Source organism: Ptychodera flava, unplaced genomic scaffold, assembly GCF_041260155.1.
Source record: "Ptychodera flava strain L36383 unplaced genomic scaffold, AS_Pfla_20210202 Scaffold_63__1_contigs__length_709137_pilon, whole genome shotgun sequence".
Taxonomy (NCBI): domain Eukaryota; kingdom Metazoa; phylum Hemichordata; class Enteropneusta; family Ptychoderidae; genus Ptychodera; species Ptychodera flava.
The window spans coordinates 122,365-145,421 of NW_027248385.1; the positions used below are offsets into that span (position 1 = coordinate 122,365).

A 23,057-nucleotide genomic window follows, 5' to 3' on the forward strand; every position below is an offset into this window, starting at 1 on the left:
CGTAATGGGTAGCACACGGCCCGGAACTGCAAACTAAGCAGGTCACAGTGCAATGACAGTGGCAACAGCGTTTTCATTATTACTGTTAAAATGATTTTATATTTGTCTGTGTCGGTTTGGGGAATGTGCATCACTGTTGGCAGACTTACAAAAGGCGCAAAGCGGTCGAATTGTCCAACTAATGGCCAATAATCCACTAGTTCGCAAATTTTTCGGTGGATATCTTGTCGGGAGAAGAAGTTCAGGTATCAGCAGCGAAACTCGCCTCGGACTTCAAGGTAGTGATGCGGAAGAATACATAACCACAAAGTAGGATACAGTCATTGATGCAGTTACAATGATTATTCAATGTTTCCAGTGTGAATTTAACGCATTTTGTGGCCATGTCAGAAAAAAGAATGTCACAGAGCAGGGACCTGGAATCAGATTCCTCACACTCGGGTGTAATATTTTGCCTGACACTCTTTTTCAGCTCCCCTGAAACAAAATATCCTCCTTTCGTGTGGGGTGTGAGATTTTATTAGTCTCTCTCGCACCATAACCGTGGATTTGGGTTACTTACATGTGAAAACCATCTTCGCCTGCTTTAAGCAACCACTTTTAGCAATTACCAAATTTTAATTCCATTCACATTCGTACATAAAGGTTGTCACCCGGATTGACTTTAAAGGGAAATAAGCTGTAACTTATGGCAAGTTTTTCAGTGTTCTGCTTCTGTATATCAACTACCATGTCTGAACCTAATCTATTTGTCATGCTGAAATTTCGAGTATTCTTTTTTTTTCAACACAGCTTGTATGTGTAAAGTGATCATTGTTTATTGCTTACAAATGAACTCTAGTCCGGACTTGAATACGATTTTCAACAATTACAATGAGGATTATACTCATACTGGTTGTGTTGACATGCTAAATACTTGGCATTAAACTACATTGTAGGGATTCAATGCAGAAAGTGTAGGGAACTCCAGGACAATAGTTCTGGAAAATAGCCAAAAGATACAGCTTATAGAGCTTTATATTGTAAACGCATCTATCTCTGCCTTTAGGGTAATCTAAAGTATCATTTAACCGACAGGACGATGATAATATCCCACATCAAATTATTACATTTTATCCGACACGAAATTTTGAAAGCCTCCCGATATCATAGGCTCCAAGAAATACTTACACTGCACATTTAGTGTAAAATATTGACTGTCGCTGCCTTGACTACCATCAAACAGCCAATTGGTGCCAACACATTCATACCGTCCGCTCTGTACGCGACTCACGTCTGTTAAATACAACAGACTCGTATTGCTGACCACAGAACTACCGAGCTTCCATTTCACCGTCGCCGTAGGGTTGGCATCGACGGTGCAATCCTCTGTGTACGTTCTCCCTTCTACTGTCGTCACTACCAGGTAGCGGTGTTCTCCTATGTCCACGTCAGGGTGATCTAGGAACGTTGAATGAAAAAATATGATGTGAAAATATGTCACAGTTCTCCACTCGCAGCGACCAGTCCGAAACTTTGATTACACAATTATAAAGGAAGGCAGTATCTCATGCAAAACAGAACCTAATTAAATAAATATTATTACTAAATAGTATTTGTTGAAAAAACGCGCTTATTTCCTTGTACACTTACATAGCATTTTATTTTATGTGTACCAAACAGCTTTAAAGTCTGCATAAATAGTAAAGGTTTTGCAACTGTCTTAAGAAAGTGAGAAAAGATAAATGACAGTAGAGGGAACATATTACATTAGTTACTGTGAAATTTCGCTGAAATCATAAGGTAGATTCACTACCTATAGTTACCACCAAGACAACACATGTACAGCGAATCATTGTGCAGTAAAGGAGTACCCATGACACAACATTACAGTATAGGACAGTAGAATATAACACTATGAGAGAACCCAATGACCTGTGAGTGCAAGCGCACCGTGCGAGCGGTATTTGCACCGAGTGCTGCGGTGTATTCGGCTGTATTCGTGAAAAGACCGCTAGTACGGCGCGCTTGCACTCATAGGTCATGGGGTTTTGTTATTATTACATGTGTTGTATCTTTTATTTGCATCATTCAGCGAGAGAATCGACAATTAGTCGTGCGTGCTATTTTCAAATCCTTTAAGGGAGCGTTCAGTTATTATGGCTGGGGTGGGCCGGAAAATTCTTCCTGCGCATCAGTCAAAATAAGTGAACCCCCCTACCCATTGTACCAAAAAATTGATGATCCCCCCTTTCAAGACGACAAAAATTTCATGACACCCCCCCCCCCCCACATTGCTTGAGTAACGCTGCACGCACAAACACCTAGGACGTATGGAGCAATAGAATCCCCCTAAAAAAGAGCTTAGATTTTTTCAAATGACCTTCCTTACAAACTCAAAAGGTGTTAATGCTCAGATTTCCCCTTCTGACTTGCTATAATTTTGAAATTACCCCTCAAAGGGGTTGGACAGAAATTACTGGTGGATCGCAATATTTTTGCGCAAGCGTGTGTGTACAAAATTTTGATATTTGGATTTAATTAAAAATCAGCTGTTGATAATGTTGATTCACCATACATGGTATACATATATTTTCTCATACATGTATGAGAAATCTATGTAATACTTTTTCAATGCAAAACTATATCTGTGCATTTATAGATATTTGATAATTTACATAAATGTACTTAAATGAAATAGGGTTGTTACAACTGGCATGTAGACAAAAAGTTTGACCTTAGAATTTCACCAAAAATGTTCATCCACTATACATGGGAGTCAATGATAAAATTGTGAATAATTGTTTTCAATGAAAAACTTGGTATAATTGTGCATATACAGATGTTCAATAATTAACATTATTTTACTTGATTAGAATATGATGGTTAAAGGTGCATATTATGTGTACAAGAAATCTGATTATGGAACTTCACTGAAAATGTTCATCCACTATACATGGGAGTCTATGAGGAAAGTATAAATAATTTTTTTCCAATACAAAAATAGGTAAACCCATGTATTTATGTACTCTCGATTATTGATATCAATGTACTTGATTAGATTAGGGTGGTAACAAATGGATGTGTTCGCCAGAAATTGGATTTTGGAATTATACCAAAATGTAGATTCACTGTACATGGGAGTCTATGAGGAAAAGGAATAATTTTTTTCCAATACAAAACTATCAAAATCTGTGTATTTATAGACATTTGATAATTCATTTTAAAGTACTTAGTTAGCCTAGGATGGTTAAAGGTTGATATGTGTGCAAGAAATTGGATTTTGGAATTTCACCGAAATGTTGATTCACTATACATTGGAGTTTATGAGAAAACTAAGAATAATTTTTTTACAATGCTAAACTAAATTAATTTGTGCTTTTATAGGTGTTTGATAATTGATACAAATGTACTTGATTCAAATAGGGTATTTAAAAGTTCAGATGTGGACAACAATTATGATATTGGAATTTCACCTAAAAGTATTATTTAACTTTTCATGGTACTAGTAGTCTCAGTACAGGTAACTATTAAATAATTTCCCTGACAAAACTTGCTTTATCTCTAATATGTAAGTAATAGGAATTGTTCATCGCCCTCAGTGCAGTGAGCTTGATTTACAATAAGACAACCCTCAGAGTTGTCAAGTCAAGATGTTCATGTGACAGATAATTATACTTTTGTTCAGATTTACAGGTGAATAACTTCAAAGAATGAAATCATGCAACGAATCATTTTTATCTCCCAGAATATTTCTGAACACTGAAACTGCTTTTTGACGGGACGGATACTTATGAAAATTAAGTGACCCCCCTCTGAGCTGTTTGAAAAATACATGATCCCCCCTCCCTTTGCAGTTTTCAAATTTGAGGTGACCCCCCTCTGGATTTTGCCGGCCCACCCCCGGCCACAATAACTGAACGCTCCCTAACGCGACTTCATAAGCTTCAGCGCGACCCTACGCGTTGTTACATAACTTTAACATTATTGTAATGAGGCATCGAATCAGCTTTCACTTTTCATTGGTCAACGCCGCCACACCCTCTATTTTGATTGGCTAAACTATTGTCTACTTCTTTATCAAGGATGACCTAAGAGGAACGTCGCGACGGAGAGCTCAAATTCTGCTCGCGGTCGCTCACACATACGTCGCAACTTTACGTAGACCATAGAAAGTCAAATGAAGTGAACTGTGCACATTTTGAGCATGAAATTCTTCTAAATAATCGATACAAGTAACACTTTAAAGATTTTTACGGGAATTTTATGAGTAAGATACAGCAAACGCAACTTATCGAACGATTTCTGTCTTTGCCAGGGCACACAAGCGCTCACTGATTATCGATAGCATGTAGGACACACTAACACAGAGTAAACTGCACGCCAAAAAAATGACGTTCTAAATATTCATAAAGATTGATATCAGGGAATGTTCGGTGAGAATACTACTGGAAAAAAGTCTCTGTGCTGAAGATCTTAACTGTTTAATTGGCTCCGCCTCGCTCACAGTTACGTGTGGTTCGATCACAGACAAGTAGAGGCACAGACTAGCGACGGGTATTATTCAAGGTGTGAAGCGTGTATCTACGTAAACCCTCCATGTAGGCCTCACCTCAGGTAGCTCTTGACTCTCTTTTCCTTACAGTGCCGACCATGCACCCTTCTGTAGTTTCCGAATTTTCGCCAATTTTTAAGTGGAAGTAAGTTCGGCAAAGTTCGTGTTGCTGTTGTCGTGTTGTGCTGAGCGGAATTGGCGAGCTTGCGAAAACAGGAAAGTTTTGAGCTTCGGGGATGTGAGTTTACCATTTTAAAAACTTCTCTCACATTTTTATAATTATTCAAAGGGTGTGTTTGAACCAAATTCGAGAGTCTTTTATCGATACTGTCAGATTTTATTTAATGGTATACGGTCATTTATATCGTCTTGTATAAGTTCGTCATGGGAGGAGTTGTTTATGGAACTGCTGGCGTGTTATGTTTTGATTGGCATGAAGCAGTGTTTCTGCCCTGGGAACAGAAAAAGTAAGTATGGTTGCTAAGCGACTGACAGCACGATGCCATCTGGTCCTACTTTTTGCATAATCTCGTGCAATTATCAACCACGAACGAAGTCTCCAAAAAGGCTTACACCTGTGAAGCTCATTTTAATATGAAAAGGCCATAGTTTATCGAGACGACCATAAAACAAACGGCGTGCGGCGTTGCTAGTGTGTCTTTCCATTTGTCTGTGGTTCGATACACGGTGGCCGCCGTGACCATGCATGGCCACTCCGCCACCTTGAATCAAACCACACGTAACTGTGGCTGCGCTGACGTCGCCTGTTGTCTTTTTGCTTGGCTGACGACAAACTGCTCTTCATGAAAATAAAAATCATCCTCAGACTGCGATACGTAAGTGCAATTTTCCCTGTTGTAGTTTTTATCGGTTATGTGATCCATTTTATGAGAACCAGTACCGAATCAAAGTGAAATGAAATTTTGTAGACTGCAATATTTGTGTTTGAAAACGAAAATATTTTCGTATTAAAATTGCTAAATACTCATTAACATGAAGAAATAGCCTACTAGTAATGTTTTTGATATTGCACTGCATGCAGTGCAAATACTTGTAGTGGGCGCGCGCTTCGATGCAAGTAAACAAGACCCCTCCAAAATCCTGAGCTGGCGAAAGTTAGGTACTTTAAAAAATAGATTAAATGTATAAAATGGTCTACACTCACATTGCACATCGAGTTCAAACGAAACAGAATCACTTTCACTGCCATTGTCCCAAAATGTGTTCGTCGCCCTGCACGTGTACGTCCCATGTTGGTCTCGGTGGACATTAGTCAGAGAGAGCGTGTTCGACTCAATTATGACTTCGTCTTCGTACTCCCATTGCACGGACGCGGCTGGGTTTGAGTCGACGTTACACTTTCTGCTGTACGGGTTGTTTTCGACTACAGCATCGTCAGAAACTTCTAGGCTTACCTGAGGAGGATCTGTTAATGAAAGAAATCAAACAAGTGGAATACATACTTGGCGGCAATCGTGACTTGTAAAAAATTATAGAAAACTGCAGCTTTTGGCAGAGTTGCCAAAAATATAATTTAGGAGTCAATCTTGGCAAAGGAAATAAGGATTCCGATGAGCAATTTGTTTGCAGTCAAGGATTTTACTGGATTCATCAAAATATTGTGTCCAACATACGTAACCCAAAATCAGCCGAAAATCATGTAAATATTTTTAAAAACTAGGGAGCCTGTAAAAAGAGTCTTTTTGGTAATATTTGCATACCGGATTTTTTTCCTTACTTTTTTTTTAAATCTAACCCTTGGCGCCTTTTCATCCTTCCCAAATCTACCTCTTTAGTTCTACATTTCTGTATATTTCTATATCTGCACCTCTCCCTCTATTATCACATAATCTGCAATGGAGTATATTTTACAAAACTTATGTGTAACATTTGCAAGGGATAGTAGCTGGTGGCCGTCACTTGACAAATTACTCAGACAATGACGTGGTATGTGAAATATGTAATCCTACTTCCAAGATATGATATATAGCAGAGAATAATATCTGAGAGCTGAGGATTTTTTCCTCTCTAAACTGATAGTTGCTATTTGTGAAATACCGGTAATGAAAATCAAAATGATTTTTTAGATTTGAAATTTACTGTTTTTTACTATTGGACGAAATTGATGTAAAATCGCCCGGTCTTTACCAAAATGGTAGGCAATGCAGGACAGGCTAAAGGCATTCACAAGCAAATTATTTGTCTGGATTTTAAATTTTCAGTTTTTCTTGAAAACAAGAAATTTGACTGATATAATAAATAAATTCTTACACTGGACATCGATAGATACATTGACGTTGGCAAAGCCCGTTTTGCCATTCCAAAATGTGTTACTTGCATCACACATGTACCATCCATGATCATCACGGGACACCGGTACGAATTCCAACAACTCGTCGCTCGACCCTTCATTCCAGTGGATGGTGTCAACATCCGGGTTACTGTCAGTGACTTTGCATACCACAGTGATGTCTTTTCCGGCGATGACCTGGCCAGCGTCACTGGCAGAACCTGATATTTCCGTTTCAAGTTCAGGGTAATCTGTTTGAGAAGAGAGAAGGTTCAAGCTATGTTTTGAAGAGCATGAAGTAAGGGGCAAAATTCAAAGTTATGAATTGATAAGAAGAAAGATGGAATCAAGTATTCTCTTTGCAGGCGGCTGGGCTGACACAAAGGTCCTCGCATTAAGAAAATCGCGTGACTAATCAGGGCAATATCAGGGCAGTCAGCAGTCAGGGCAGTATCAGAGCAGTCGGCAGTCAGGGCAATATCAGGGCAGTCAGCAATCACGGCAATATCAGAGCAATCAGGGCAATATCAGGGCAGTCAGCAGTCAGGGCAGTATCAGAGCAGTCAGCAGTCAGGGCAGTATCAGGGCAGTCAGCAGTCAGTCCAATATGGATCTTTGTTTTAGGTAAAGGGGGATGTGAAAGTTTTGTAAAAGGAGAAAGAAATTTTCCCTGGTCGATACAAAAATTAAGGGTGATTTTTTAGTTTTCCTTCCTTTAAACAAAAAAGGAAGACAGTCACAAATAGTTTCCCCTCTCTGCATTTTAATGTTGTTCAAATACGTCAGACGAATAGATTTACGAGTAGAAAGAAAGCTTCTCTTAACAATATTGCTGTATTGTAAACATCGGCCTGTGACATACACAGACTTTAACTCGGACCATAGGGGAAGTACATAATTGACAATATATATTTATTTCAATTCTTCAAATGCTAATTTGACTAGTACGCTGACGTTACGTCTTCTATTCGGACGACATAAGCGATCACAAGGCATGTCATTGCAGGTGCATTTTCAAAAGTCAAATTAAAATCACAAAACTATCATTGCAAATTTTTTGATGAAGTGGGTGTTTACAATATCGTCCTTGTATGTTGGTGCGGCCTGTGACATACAAGGACTTTAACTCTCGTGTCTTAGGTCAAGCACATGAATGTACAGGTGTTCATTTTTTATGTTTCAAATAGACCCTATTAACTTTATTTATACGCATACTTCTTCCCTTAGCACGATATCGGCGATCACAGGGCATGTTTACAAAAGAATGGCTTTAAATTGAGCAAGTAGGAATCAATATACTGTACTGTTTGTGACCGACGAGAGAACTATTAGCTTGCCGTGTGGAAAGCTGGTAAGCTACGAACGCGGTAAAATGATCAGGGATTTCTGACAACCAGTGTACAATCTTGTCGTTGGGAAAGTCGGCCACAGCATTCAGCATTTTTTAAAACTAGATTGTATTGCCATCGATCGATAGAAGAAATAAGCATATATTGGTGATTTCTTAAAATGTTTTAGCTTTACAAGGCTTTTAACTACTTCTTGATAGGATGGAACAAATTCAGTAGGTTTTCGGATGATCGGATTCGATCTAACAACGTACGGCACCAGGTCTTCTGGCGAACAAATCATAGTCAAAACTGCTCGGCCAAGTCCCCGACCTTGAAAAGAGTGGTTTAATAACCGAGTTAAGTTGTCACATGTATTCATATTGCGACCCCTCCACACACAATGTAGAGTTCATGAAGCACTCGCACTCACATACTCGCTATCACACATTGCACGCAAACTTTATCAAGGCGATGAATATATCGCTTTACTCGACGGAAGATAGTCTTGGGGACAATTCTGTCCATCAGCAGAGCTATCAACCCAGGGTAGAAAAAGTAGTTCATGGGAAAAGTTCAAACATGGAACAAAGTTCAAACTTGAGCTTTTACATGGGCTGCATGTGCTTTCATATGTCAACGTCTAACTACTCAAGCGACGTTTTGCAAATGTTTCAAATCGAGTTCCGAGTCTCGATTCCGAATAGAATATGCGTATCGTAAATTATTATGTTATCTTTAATCGATAAACTTGGTGATATATTTGACATTTAAAACACGTCATATGTCTTCGTTCTTCCCCCTAGGCAGTAAATCACTGCTTAACACAAACACAGCTTTTATCTCAAAGCAAACTGACCAGGCATCGCCTATGTACGCATAGGCCTTATGATAAATTCGATGAGTTGAATTACGAAAGTTACACATAATCGAATCATACGGTATGTGTTAATGTCTACAACTTTTGACTTTATGATTATTGAAAACAATGAATAGTAAAAAAATGAGACAAAAATTAAAGTATGCTGGACTAATTTTGGACAATATAGGCTAATGACTCATTCTTTAAGAAAACGTCTACAAAAATAGTGATGCTTATGCAGTTTGATTTTGGTTAAAGTTGTTCTTGGTTGTCTTTTTTCACAGCATTAATTGGACATAAACGCGTTAAAAAGCGTAGTTTTAAATCATTGTTTCGCAAAATGTTTCGAGTGCATGAAACAACAACAGCTGAATTAGGGCCATAGTTTAGATCGATACTCGCCAATAGGTGAAAAAGATAATATACAACACAGGACCGTAGCCTTAGCAAATTGCCCAGGGAGCAGAACTTAGTAACTGAGATATGAGTTTGATAATTTACATGAATTTACATATTGACAGTGTTGAACAATTCTATCGGAAGGCAATAAGTTGGATCGTGAAAAGGCACTGGATGAGTTACGCATTTGAAGAGGGGGAGGGGGTCAAACAAAATTGAAATACTTATTAGTGTACTACTGAATTGATACCTACATTGCACATCGAGGTCGAAGGTGGCGGAGCCATTGCCACTACTGCCGTCCCAAAAAGTGTTGTTCGCCTGGCAAGTGTACGTCCCGTTCTGATCTCTTTGGACGTTCTGGAGATGGAGAATTTCAGAGTTTCCGACTTCCCAGCCACGATGTATCCATTGAACAGTCGCGTTGGGTTCGCATCGACACTGCAGGACCTGTTGTACACGTCGCCTTCGATGACAGAGTTGTTTGAACCCAGTATGCTTACTCCAGGAGGATCTGTAGTAATGAAATGAGATTCACTAGCAAGACCCTTCTCTGCTATAAATGTTAACTGTATGCTTTAATATGGTGTCTGTATCGCTTTTTCATCTTTTACTTCTTTTCCAATCGATCAATAAGTAGCTTTCTTAGTGTGATCTATCGGATAAGTGCAAAGAGTAATACGAGACATAATCAAAACGACTGAAAAAATTAAAACAATTAGTTAGCAGCCGTATCTTCTCTGGAATATATTATTGACATTCAATACGGCATCAAAGATAATGTATAATATGTAATTACAACGTTCACCACTTGATTGTGTGAAGTTCAGGGTCGTGAACAAACGCATTTCCAAACACTTACATTTAAAAGACCTCAATTTCTATTTGGAATGTTTGCTGTTGTACTCGATGCTTTATCAGATTCTGATTAGTCAGAGTTCAACGCTACAAGTGTTCTCTGTAGCGATCATCTGACGAATGGGTCAACTTATCTTATCTCAAAATGTTTCCGAATGTTTATTCCGAGATAAGTTAAGTTGTAACACTCGTCTGTTGATCGCTCTATAGGGCACATGTTACGTGAAACCCTTAGTAACGCCTAAGTCCTGTTTTCTACTTGTTATCAATTTTTACCGTAAATCGCACTGCCATACAGGTATTGAGCACTGTTTTACACCGTGAAGATTTCCGAACTTTATAGTATATATATATATATATATATATATATAATATATATATATATATATATATATATATATATATATATATAGGTAGTATTACTTACACTGTACGTTCATGGTAAAATTCTTTCCACAATTAAGTGATTGCAACCCATGACAAAAGGATGCATTCGGTGCCTCATAGAAACAGGTAAATACGTCACAGCTTTCACTACGGTTGAATGTTTTCATGTAAATATTTGTCTTGTTTCCTGTTCTGCCGACCTCTTGGTCGTTACGCATCCACACGACCTCCCCTGGGGCGTCATCCGGCAGATCGATTGAACAGTTGAAGATAGCTGTGTCCACGTTTTCGATGACATCTGTACCCGGTTGGACATCACAGCTTAGTCCTCTATCTGGAATGTTTTGTGAAATATATTATCATTACTGTTTTCATTATTTTTTATGTGTTTATTTGAATTGTGTATATGTTCGTTTTTCTTTTTCTGCTTTGCAGAATACTAATAGGGAAATATTTTGCAAAACAGGAACATATGAGCAATGTACAGGGCTTTTAGGTTGACCGTTTACACTTGCATGTTCATCACACAGTTTTCTTCCAAAGTACATACAGAATGTGTTGGTAAGCCAGATTATTAAATTGCCGACTCATTTAATGACTGGTTAGAAAAATACGAAAGTCTCTCTGGTCTTAGGAAAGACGTATCTCTAATTTGTGAGAAAAACATATCACCGGGTTTTTGGTCTTGACAGAGGCAGACTATCTATTGCCAGAACTCAGGGTGGCAGTTTATGACCCCTTTCAAGTAAACAGAAAGGCAACTGATTACTGACACAGACAACATCGACCACTCACAAACACAAAAATAGAACCCATGATCAAATAAGTCGACAACTTTAATGTCTGGCTTATCAACAATGCTGTGTGCAATTAAGAAGAAAATGTGTGTGATGAATATGCAAGTGTAAACCTAAACGATATGCATTGTCTTGTAATTCATTAAATTCATTCCGCCATGACTGGTAGTTAGGTATGTAAATATGTGTGTTTGTTTGCTTGTTTGATCACTGTGTGGTTTGTTTGTTTGTGAGCGTACGCTGGATATTATTGCTACAACTATTATTGCAAAATATGGCACACAAATGTACATTAGCCTATAAATATACCTATAAATATTTATGAGATGTGGTAATATGCAAAATTTTCCAAAATAAATACACTGACCTAAAACGAATAAGTTTGCTGTTGTATTGAGATTGGGTTGGGACACTCTGCATTCATAGCTGGACTCCATGCTCTTATTAACAACCTCCATGTATAGGTGAAATTCGCCTCGAACGGGATCTCCCGTTATGTTGTAACGAGGGTCGTAAATCTCGTCGCCGAGCGAGATTTGCTGGTAACGGCCGTCGACTCTCACTGACCACGATATGGTGGCGTTCAGGTCTGATACACTGCAGTTAAGTTGTGCTGAACAGCTGGTGTACGCCAGCGTGTCAACAGGAATCTCGGTGAAGGGTGATTCGAAAAGGTCTGAAAATGAACATAATATACACCCCCTCTTTCATTTTTGTTAACTTAAAATGAGCAATTGAGTTTTTTTCGCAGTGAACTAGAACTTGCTTCAGTGTATGAACATTGATCACGTAATTGCATCTCAGAGCATTTTTTACCCCTTGACTACCTATGGCGCCGGATATTTCCGGCGCCATATTGAATTACCATATACCTTGAGTGCCGGAAACATCCGGCACAGTTAAATAGGCGTATTTGCTTCGTTTTTTTAGCTAAAAATCCCGTAATTTCGGCCTCGGCACGCAGCGCAACTAAGATTGATGTATTCCTATCTGGCCTGAATGTGATTGCGCCCTGTACGTCCGAGTATGGCCAAAATCCGGAAGCAAATGTCGTGACCCATGACCTCGACCCTGAGAGGTCAGGCTGATCACTGAAGCGTTGCGCTGATTGTTTACAGTTTTCAGAAGTACGGACGATCGCGAAGATGTTTATGTTTTTTTTTTAATGAAATGAAATGTTTATTTATTGAAAACAAATGATTTATATGTAAATATGTTCTATTAACAGCAATATTCGTGAATGAAACTAGAGGAAATACAATTTTTTACTATAAGCCAGTGAAATTTTATAGCAGCCATATTATCAATATGACTGGTCACATGACTAGTCATGTGTTTGGTCATGTGATATGTTGTTCCCTAAAATGTATTTTTAAATATTGTGAATTATTTTTTGATAAATCATAACCATTTTAGATGCATGTTTCTGCAAGGAAGACATGAAGCAGGTGTTTACAAATATAAAATGTGTTGATTTTCAAATACAGAATCATGTCAGATGCTGATGTTTGTGGTTCATTTACTCTGCCTTTTGTGAGAAAAATCTTAAATAGGTACATCTATAAATAAAGTAAAGGGTAGTTATTATTACATATATGTAAAGACAATGCCATGAAAATTGCAACTGCATTTAAATTTGCATCATTTTATGGATTCAAACAACGTCCTGATGCTTCAAATATTCATATTCTTTGCCAACTCTGGTCACATGACATGTCATGTTATCAGTCACGTGACCTCGAAATACAAGATGAAAAAGTGGGAAATTTCGTGCTGATTCAGAAAATATATGGTTTATTGGTACTTACTTAATTTTAACTCTAAGCAGTGTTCATGCAATGACCACACCCAAGATTTTATCAATATTTACATAAGGGGCTGGTATATAGGAATACATTGGCCTTGGTAGTCAGGTAGAGTTTATTCCGTGTGTGCTTTTTATCCGTGTATTAAATCTTAGTTCCCCTCTATATGTCTCTACGCTTCACAACTTCTCTGTACAGAAGTGCCGATGTATTGGTTTTCTTTAGGGAAAAGGGAGATGTAAAAGTTTTGTAAAAGGAGAAAGCAATCTTTTCTGGTGTCGATAGAATAAAATTAAGGGCAATTTTAAGTTTTCCCTCCTTCAAACAAACAAGCGACCTAAAGGCCGATATAGCTAGCTCCGCTGTGTTTATGTAGAGAATAACTATTTTTGACACATGTTGATGAAGAAGGTGGAAATACTGGAGAGCTCATTTCAGTGGCCAGAAAAAAGTGGCTACAACAGCTGCAAAAATACACAATTGAAGATTTCATCATAATTTGAATATATCACATTGGATCATCCCTAAGAACATGCTAACCAAAGCTATTTAATAAGCAGTCTTTTGAGAATAAAATTTTCTGACAAAATGGCAACAATTGCTACCCCCCCCCCCAAAAAAAAAAAAATTGCAGATTTCAACATAATTCTAATATATCATATATTGAAATAATCCTTGGAACATGAATATCGAATATCAAAGCTATCGACTTGCAGTTTTTGAAAACACATTTTTGACCAAAAATGGAAAAAATTGCCCCGAAATACAAAATTGCAGATTTCATCATTATTGAATAAATATCATTTAGCTTATCTATAGGAATCTGTATACCAAATTTTAAAGCTATCAGATGAGTCGTTTTTGAAATACGCATTTTTTGACTGAAAATGGCAAAAATTGCCTCAAAAATACAAAAATTCAGATTTCATCATACTTTCAATAAAATCATTCACTTTATCTGTAGGAACTTCTATACCAAATTTCAAAGTTATCAGATGAGTCTTTTTTGAAATACACATTTTTTGACTGAAAATGGCAAAATTGCCCGAAAATACAAAATTTCAGATTTCATTTTCAATATATATCGTTCACTTTATCTGTAGGAACTTCTATACCAAATTTCAAAGCTATCAGATGAGTCGTTTTTGAAATACACATATTTTGACAAAAAATGGCAAAAATTGCCTTAAAAATAAAAATTTCATATTTCATCATACTTTCAATAAATATCATTCACTTTATCTGTGGGAACCTGTATACCAAATTTCAAAGTTATCAGATGAGTAGTTTTGGAAATACACTTTTTTGACCAAAAATAGCAAAATTTGCCCCGGAAATACAAAATTGCAGAATTCATCATACTTTCAATAAATATCATTCAGTTTTTCTGTAGGAACCTGTATACCAAATGTCAAAGCTATCAGGTTATTAATTTTTGAAATACACATTTTTGACCAAAATGGCAAAAATTGCCCCCCAAAATACTAAATTACAGATTTCATCAGAAATTCATTATATATTACAAAGTTCATTTGCAAATTTGCAAATTTCTGCACAATTAGAACAAATCTGAAATAGACCATCCCTAGGGACCTATGTACCAAATAGCAAAGCTATCTGACCGTAGTTTTGAAGAAGAGGATTTTTAAAGATTTTTTTACCAAAAACGACAAAAATCGCTTTAAAAATACAAATATGCAAATTTCAATACGATTTGAACACATCTAACTGAAATCGCCCTAAGTAAACTGCTGGTCAAATTTCAAAGCATTCTAACAAGCGGCTTCAGAGAAGATATTTTTTTACCAAAAACATAAAAAAATGAACCCAAAATACAAAATATGCACATTTCACCTCGATTTGAACAAACTTAAGTAAGGTCACCCCAAGTGAACTGCATATAAAATCTAAAAGCAATCAGACTTGCGGTTCCATAGGAGGAGGCAATTGTTGACGGACGCCTGATGCCGAACGCGGAGGTCGCTGGAAAATCAACCTATTTGATAAGCTCCACATCGCTGACAGCAGAGCTAGAAAGGAAGATAGTCACATATTGTTTCCCCTCTCTGCATTTTTATTTTGCTCAAATCCGTCAGACGATTAGATTACGAATAGAAGGGCTCTGTTAACAATATTGCTGTATTGTAACATCGGCGTGACATACACAGACTTTAACTCGCGACAGGCCATAGGGGAAGTAAATAAGTGTCAATTTATTTATTTACTTCAATTCTTCAAATACTAACATGGCTTATATGCTGACGTATTTTCCATTCGGACGAGATTAGCGATCACAAGAAAATGTCATCGCAAGGTGCCTTTTTAAAAATCAAAATTAAAATCATAAAACTATCATTGCAAATTTATGGATAAAGAGGGTGTTTATAATATCGCGCTGTTGCGTATGTCGGTGCGGCCTGTGACATACAAGGACTTTAACATCTCGTGTCATAGGTCAAGCACATGATTGTACAGGTGTTCATTTTTATGTTTCAAATAGACCCTATTAACTTTATTTATACGCATATTTCTTTCTCTTAGCACGATATCGGCGATCACATGGCATGTTAACAAAAGAGTGGCTTTAAAGTGACCTAGTAGGAATCAATATAGTGTTAGCGACCGACGAGAGAACTATTAGCTTGCCGTGTGGAAAGCTGGTAAGCTACGCACGCGGCAAAATGAGCAGGGATTTCTCACAACCAGGGTTCAATCTTGTCGTCGGGAAGTCAGCTACAGCATTCAGCATGTTTTAAAAGTACGAGTGCATTGCGATCGACCGATAGAGGAAAAGAAAGCATATAGTGGTTCTTTCAAAGACGTATTAACTTTACAAGGCTTTTAACTGCTTGTAGATAAAAGATGGAACAAATTCTGTAGGTTTTCGGATGATCGGATTCGATCTCACAACGTACGGAACCAGCCAGTCTTCTAGCGAACAAATCACTGTCAAAACCGCTCGGCCACATCCCTATCCTTAAAAAGTGGTTTAATAGCCGAGCTAAGTTGTAACATTTATTCAGATTGCGACCCCTCCACAAACGCTGTAGAGTAAACGAAGCACTCGCACTCACACACCCGCTATCACACATCGAACACAAACTTTATCAAAGCGATGAATACATCGCTTCACTCAACGAAAGACACCCTTGAGGACGATTTTGTCCATCAGCAGAGCTATCAACCTAGGGCAGAAAAAGTAGTTCATAGGACAAGGTTCAAACTTGAGCTTTTACACGGGTTGCATGTGCTTTCAAATGTCGACGTCTAACTACTCAATCGACGTTTTGCAATGTTTCCAATCGAGTTCCGAGTCCCGATTCCGAATAGAATATGCTTGTCGTAAATTATTATTGTTATCTTTAATCGATATACGTGGTGACTATCGTCATTAAAACACCTAATATGTCATCATTCTTCCCCTTGGCAGTAAATCACTGCTTAACACTAAGACAGCTTTATCTCAAAGCAAATTGACCAGGCATCGCCTATTCTCGTATAGCTTTATGATAAATTCCAAGTTGAATTACTAAAGTTACACGCAAGTCGAATGTAGGATGTGTGTTACGTTTACACCTTTTGAATTTTTCAATATTCCAAAAAAAAATAAATAATAAATAAATAAGACAAAACAAAAAGTATGCTAGACTCTTGTGGACAATATAGTGACTTATTTTGTAAAAAGTGATGCCTTTGCAGTTTGATTTGAGATAAAGTTGTTCTTTTTCGTTAAGAGCACTAATCGACGTTTGGTGGAAATTCTTAAAAAGCGTAGTTTTAAATCATGGTATCGCAGAATAAGTGCAAAAAACAAAACAACTGAATTAGCAACATATTTCAGATAGACACTCGGCACTCGGTAAAAAATATATAACACAGAACCGTAGCCTTAAAAATTACCCAGGGAACAAAACCTAGTAGCAGAGATTTGAGTGAGGTAATTTACATAAATTTACCTATAGAACAATTGTATCAGAAAGCAATAGGTTGGATCGTGAAGAGGCACAGGACGAGGTAATCCTTGGACGATGGGGAAGGATTCAAAACAAAAATTGAAATACTCATTAGTGTACTACTGAATTTAGTACTTACATTGCACATCGAGGTCGAACGTGTCGGAGCCATTACCACTTCTTCCGTCCCAGAAAGTGTTGTTCGCTTGGCAGGTATAAGTTCCACTCTGATCTCTTTGGACGTTCTGCAGATGGAGAACTTCAGAGTTTCCGATGTCGCTGCCCCGATGTACCCACTGAATAGTCGCGTTGGGGTTCGCATCGACACTGCAAGACCTATTGTACGCGTCGCCTTCGATGACTGCGTTGTTTGAATCCAGTATATTTACACTAGGAGGATCTGTAGTAATATATATGAAATTCACTAGCAAAACCTTCTCTGTGATAAATGTTTACTGTATGTCTAAATATCAGTTTTAAAATAAAATGTATATTTCATCTTTTTCTTCTTATTCAATAGATAAATAGAGTGGCTTTTAGTATTATGATTGGGATAAGTGTAGAAAAGTAATATGATACATAAACAAAACGACTGAAAAAAATCATTAAAACAGTTACAGCTACAGCCTGTATCTTCTCTAGAACAATAGTATACACACCCCAAACGGTACCAAAGATACTGTATAATATATCATTGCCACGTTCACCACTTTCACTATTGTGACAAATTCAGGGTTGCAAACAAACGCATTTCGACGCATTCACATTAGAAAGGCCTTCTCTCTTCTCTATTGTACTTGATGCTTTATTCTCGCCATTAAAATGCTTACACGTCTGATAAGCTTAGCAGCTAACTTTTTATGTTTCGTTTGTTGGTGCTCGGGTATTTTGCCCTCAGTATCAGCAATCGGTAGCCAAAGGACATCAGTGAAATTAAACAACACCAATTGTTTGACTTACACATAACATTTGCAACAATACCATCCTACAACTACTTCTGAATTAATATGTAATTGGAGACTGTGTACAGCAACACCTGACCCTTTTGTAGTACATCTTGCCATATACGTAGCAAAATAAAGTAGAAAAAGACGACAAACAAACAAATGAATCATATATATATATATATATATATATATATATATATATATATATATATATATATATATATATATATATATAATATATATATGCATTTCTTTAAAATTAAAATTGATAACAAGTAGAAAACATGACTTTGGCGTTACTCAGAGTTCAGCGCTACATGTGTTCTCTGTAGCGACGAATGGTCCATCTTATCTTAGCATGTTTTCGAATGTTTATTCGGAGATAAGATAGGTTGTAACACTCTTCTGTTGATTGCTACAGAAAAACCATGTAGCGTGAAACTGAGTAACGCCTCAGTCCTGTTTTCTTGTTATCGATTTGTACCTTATATTATATATATATATATATATATATATATATATATATATAATATATATATATATATATATATATATATATATATATATATATATATATATATATATAAGCACACAAATGTCTTCGTGGGAAATTGCATTACTCGATAACAAAAGCAGAGCATTAATAACATAACTTACTCCAAGTACAAGGTAATAACATGTAACTAAAGTTCTTTCATCGTGTATTCCTCAGACAGTCAGAACAAAAAAAAATCCTTAACTCTATAGTCACGTTTATGTAGTTGGGACGTACCGTTATATTTCGTTTCCAAGTGGTTTTGACATTTGATAAATATTTTTGTTTTGGTGGCGACATTTTGAGACCAATTCAGATCGGGGATTCTTTGGTGTTTTAAGACGTATCATTTGACGTAATCATGTTCAATTATTGACACAGCATCGAGTTACTCTCACATAAGCAAGCGATGTAATCTTTGCCTAACAGAATACTACATGTAAAATGCTGATGAATCAACGCTGTTGTACAAATGCTTTGAGTTTGTTGCACAACCAAAACGAATACTATTTCTCAAATGGCAGTACCACACAATATAATGGTACATCCCAACAACATAAATGAGGGTCCAGAGCTAAGGATATGTTTTTAGTTCTGATTTTCTGTCTGGAGATAATATATATATATATATATATATATATATATATATATATATATATATATATATATATATATATATATATATATATATATATATATATATATGTGTGTGTGTGTGTGTGTGTGTGTGTGTGTGTGTGTGTGTGTGTGTGTGTGTGTGTATAATATATATATATATTATATATATATATATATATATATATATATATATATGTGTGTGTGTGTGTGTGTGTGTGTGTGTGTGTGATAAAAACGTTGTAATACTTACACTGCACGTTCATGGTAAAATTCTTTCCACAATTGAGTGATTGCAACCCATGACAAAAGGATGTATTCGGTGCTCATAGAAACAGGTAAATACGTCACCGCTTTCACCACGGTTGAATGTTTCATGTAAATATTTGTCTTGTTTCCTGTTCTGGCGACCTCTTGGTCATTACGCATCCACAGGACCTCCACTGGGGCGTCATCCGGCAGATCGACTGAACAGTTGAAGATAGCTGTATCCACGTTTTCGATGACATCTGTACCCGGTTGGACATCACAGCTTGGTCCTCTATCTGGAATGTTTTGAGAAATATATTTATCATTAGTGTTTTGTTAATCTTGTATGTGTTTTTTTTTTTCTGAATTGTTGATATGTTCCTTTGTCTTTTTCTACTTTGCAGTATACAAATGGACAAATATTATGAAAGCAGGAACATATGAGCATAGGTTGACCGTTTACACTTGCATGTTCATCACACACGTTTTCTTCCAAAGTACACACAGAATATGTTGGTAAGCCAGATTATTAAATTGGCGACTCATTTAATGACCGGTTAGAAAAACACGAAACACCCTCTGGACATAGGAAAGACGTATCTCTAATTTGTAAGAAAAATATACCACGGATTGTTGTCTTGACAGAGACAGATTATTAATTGCCAGAACTCAGGGTGGCAGTTTATGACCCCTTTCAAGTAAACAGAAAGGCAACTGATTACTGACACAGACAACATCGACCACTCACAAACACAAAAATAGAACCCATGATCAAATACTTCGGCAACTTTAATGTCTGCGTTATCAACACATGCTCCTGTCTGTAATTTAGAAGAAAATGTGTTATGGACATTCAAGTATGAACCTAAAAGACCTGTTTTGTCTTGCCAATCAATGAATTTATTCCGCAAAGGCTGGTAGTTAGGTATGTAAATATGTGTGTTTGTTTGCTTGTTTGATCACTGTGTGGTTTGTTTGTTTGTGAGCCTACGGTGGTTATTATTGCTATTTCTATTATTGCAAAATATGCCACACACGTGACATTAGCATGTAAATATACATTTATGAGATGTGGTATTATGCAAAATTTTCTGAGACAATATACACTGACCTAAAACGAATAAGTTTGCTGTCGAATTGAGATTGGTTTGGTTCACCCTGCATTCATAGCTGGACTCCATGCTCTTATTAACAACCTCCATGTATAGGTGAAATTCGCCTCGAACGGGATCTCCCGTTATGTTGTAACGAGGGTCGTAAATCTCGTCGCCGAGCGAGATTTGCTGGTAACGGCCGTCGACTCTCACTGACCACGATATGGTGGCGTTCAGGTCTGATACACTGCAGTTAAGTTGTGCTGAACAGCCGGTGTACACCAGCGTGTCGACAGGAATTTCAATGAAGGGTGATTGCGAATGGCCTGAAAATGAACATATTATCAAAGCCCTCTTCCATTTTAATGACTGAAAATGAGCATTATATCACAATTATTTTGCAGTGAATGTGAAATTGCTGCAGTGTATAAACATGGATCACGCATTTGCATCTCAGAGCATTCAATAATTGAGTATAGTGTTTTCTGTTTGCCATTTTTATCCCGAATTTTAAAAGTTTAGTTCCCCCGTCTATATTTCTTTACGCTCCATCACTTCTCTGTGCAGAAGTGCCGCAATTATTATAGGGTTTGGTTTTTTTTTCGACAAAAGGAATACGAAGGCTTTTAACAAATAGTTCGACTACCGTGACGACTGCCTCAGTGTCATGACCTCCATTGTGTGTATAAGGAACTTACGAAATACTCATACAATTCTTAGAGGATAGCAACAGTCTCAGACTCGAAAATGCCAGAGGTAAAAAATGAAGGGACTTCTTTCTCAATTGAGACCAAGTTCCATTCTTTAAGATTGTTCTGAAAGTTTACCGAGATATAGCTGGTATTTTCAGACGATTGTCTAATATCGGACACTTCATTGTCGCAACGTTAGCCACTTTAGTCTTTCATGCACAATCAGTCGCTCGCAAAAGCGATGTTCACCTTACTCGTCAGCGCTGTGTGTGTGGATATGAACAAAAAATGGAGAGACGCGTTCACCCTTATTTGAAGGCATATAAAATAGTCCCGCACTGAACGCTAGCATTAATCGACTTATTGAACAATTTCTTGTGGTACTCACAGATCCCCAATGTACATAGACATGCGCACAGCGTGAGATACAATCGTCTCGGCATTTTGCGGCGTGTTCAAGTCCAACTGTTGTTTTTTTCAGAACCAGAGACTTAGTCTTCGGGGCAACTGCACCGTGTCCTACAAGTCTGAGAAGAGAAAAATAGAGTAATGAAAACCTTTTTATCTTATTATCTTCAAATTAGTGACAGACACGATAGGCGGAACCGATCGCCTCTGAAGACAGCTCCACTTAATCTTTGTACCGTGCAAATATTTATAAATTTTACCACCACCGTACCCTGACTGATTTATATGGTATAAACATTTCGTCTGTGTAGAAGTACGGGATTTAAAGCCCCCACTTTATAGTGGAACAAACTCAAGGGGCGAATTGGTCAAACTTCCCCTTAGTTTCAAATACCAACAATCTTCTCTCTCTCAAAGTTTCAAACTTAGTAAACAAGTTATACTTTTACGTGAAATGCAATATTTATACTTTCATTTCACCGTATTACGTGATCCCTTTTAAAAATTATGCGGAAGTTCGGTTCACTTGTCAGATTAATGTAGCTGGGTTCACGCCAAAATATGTGCCCCTCTGTAGCAAATTGTGTGTTTTCATACAGATAACGTCAAGTCTGAGTCAGACAGTCTGGTGTTTGTCAAAATAGAGCGTCTCAAACGGAAAACTCATTCTTCTGATAATTAAGGTGACATCTACGTTACACGATGCTCACCAGCCGCATCATCCAGCCTTGCAAAAATGGTTATCCGAAAATGCACTATCTTTCGTCAACTTGTACACAAAACGTCGTCCGTCATTAACCAAAAGTGACTTACCTTAAAGTGCGAGGCAACCAGGAGAGTGATGAATAACACATTGACTTTTATAACTTCTTCCAGGGTGACTGACGTCTCAGGTGACATGCAAATTACCGCAGACGTAATAGTCGGTCAAAGGTCACACGGCAACGCAGAGTCGTGTTTAACGCCAGTCGTGCACGGCACTATCGCGGCTCAACCGTGGCGAAAGTACACAAGACCTATGAGGTTGTTCAATTGGGGGGTCGTCACAAATGAAGACGTGAATACAAACGTCAGAATATTAGCATGTTATATATTTTCAAAAAAGATTTACATATAGCATCTCTATACACTCGATGCTGTCTCGAATGAATATAAGTATTGTAATTCAAATAAGGGCCCTGGGGGACTACATTATGCAAAAATACCTTTGAACATTCGGCGTTGATTGCTACGAACATCGGGCTTTGCGGAAGTTAACGCTTGAAATAATTGTCACTGGCATCCGCATGTGGATCTGTGCGCTC

The 23,057-nt window shown here is 37.4% G+C and overlaps 1 protein-coding gene across 1 annotated transcript in view; it reads right to left on the bottom strand.

Moving 5' to 3' along the window:
* LOC139128656 (uncharacterized) overlaps window positions 1-21,839 on the bottom strand; it is a 110,454-nt gene extending 88,615 nt beyond the window's left edge. The window contains exons 1-10 of the mRNA XM_070694391.1: window positions 21,734-21,839; window positions 20,671-20,979; window positions 19,571-19,855; window positions 17,353-17,613; window positions 11,823-12,131; window positions 10,699-10,992; window positions 9,664-9,927; window positions 6,806-7,075; window positions 5,700-5,960; window positions 1,171-1,440 (exon numbers count right to left, since the gene is read on the bottom strand). Coding sequence (XP_070550492.1) covers window positions 1,171-1,440; window positions 5,700-5,960; window positions 6,806-7,075; window positions 9,664-9,927; window positions 10,699-10,992; window positions 11,823-12,131; window positions 17,353-17,613; window positions 19,571-19,855; window positions 20,671-20,979; window positions 21,734-21,788 — 2,578 coding nt within the window. The 5' untranslated portion in view covers window positions 21,789-21,839. The remainder of the gene's footprint in view (window positions 1-1,170; window positions 1,441-5,699; window positions 5,961-6,805; window positions 7,076-9,663; window positions 9,928-10,698; window positions 10,993-11,822; window positions 12,132-17,352; window positions 17,614-19,570; window positions 19,856-20,670; window positions 20,980-21,733) is intronic.
* Between the last annotated feature and the right edge of the window lie 1,218 nt (window positions 21,840-23,057).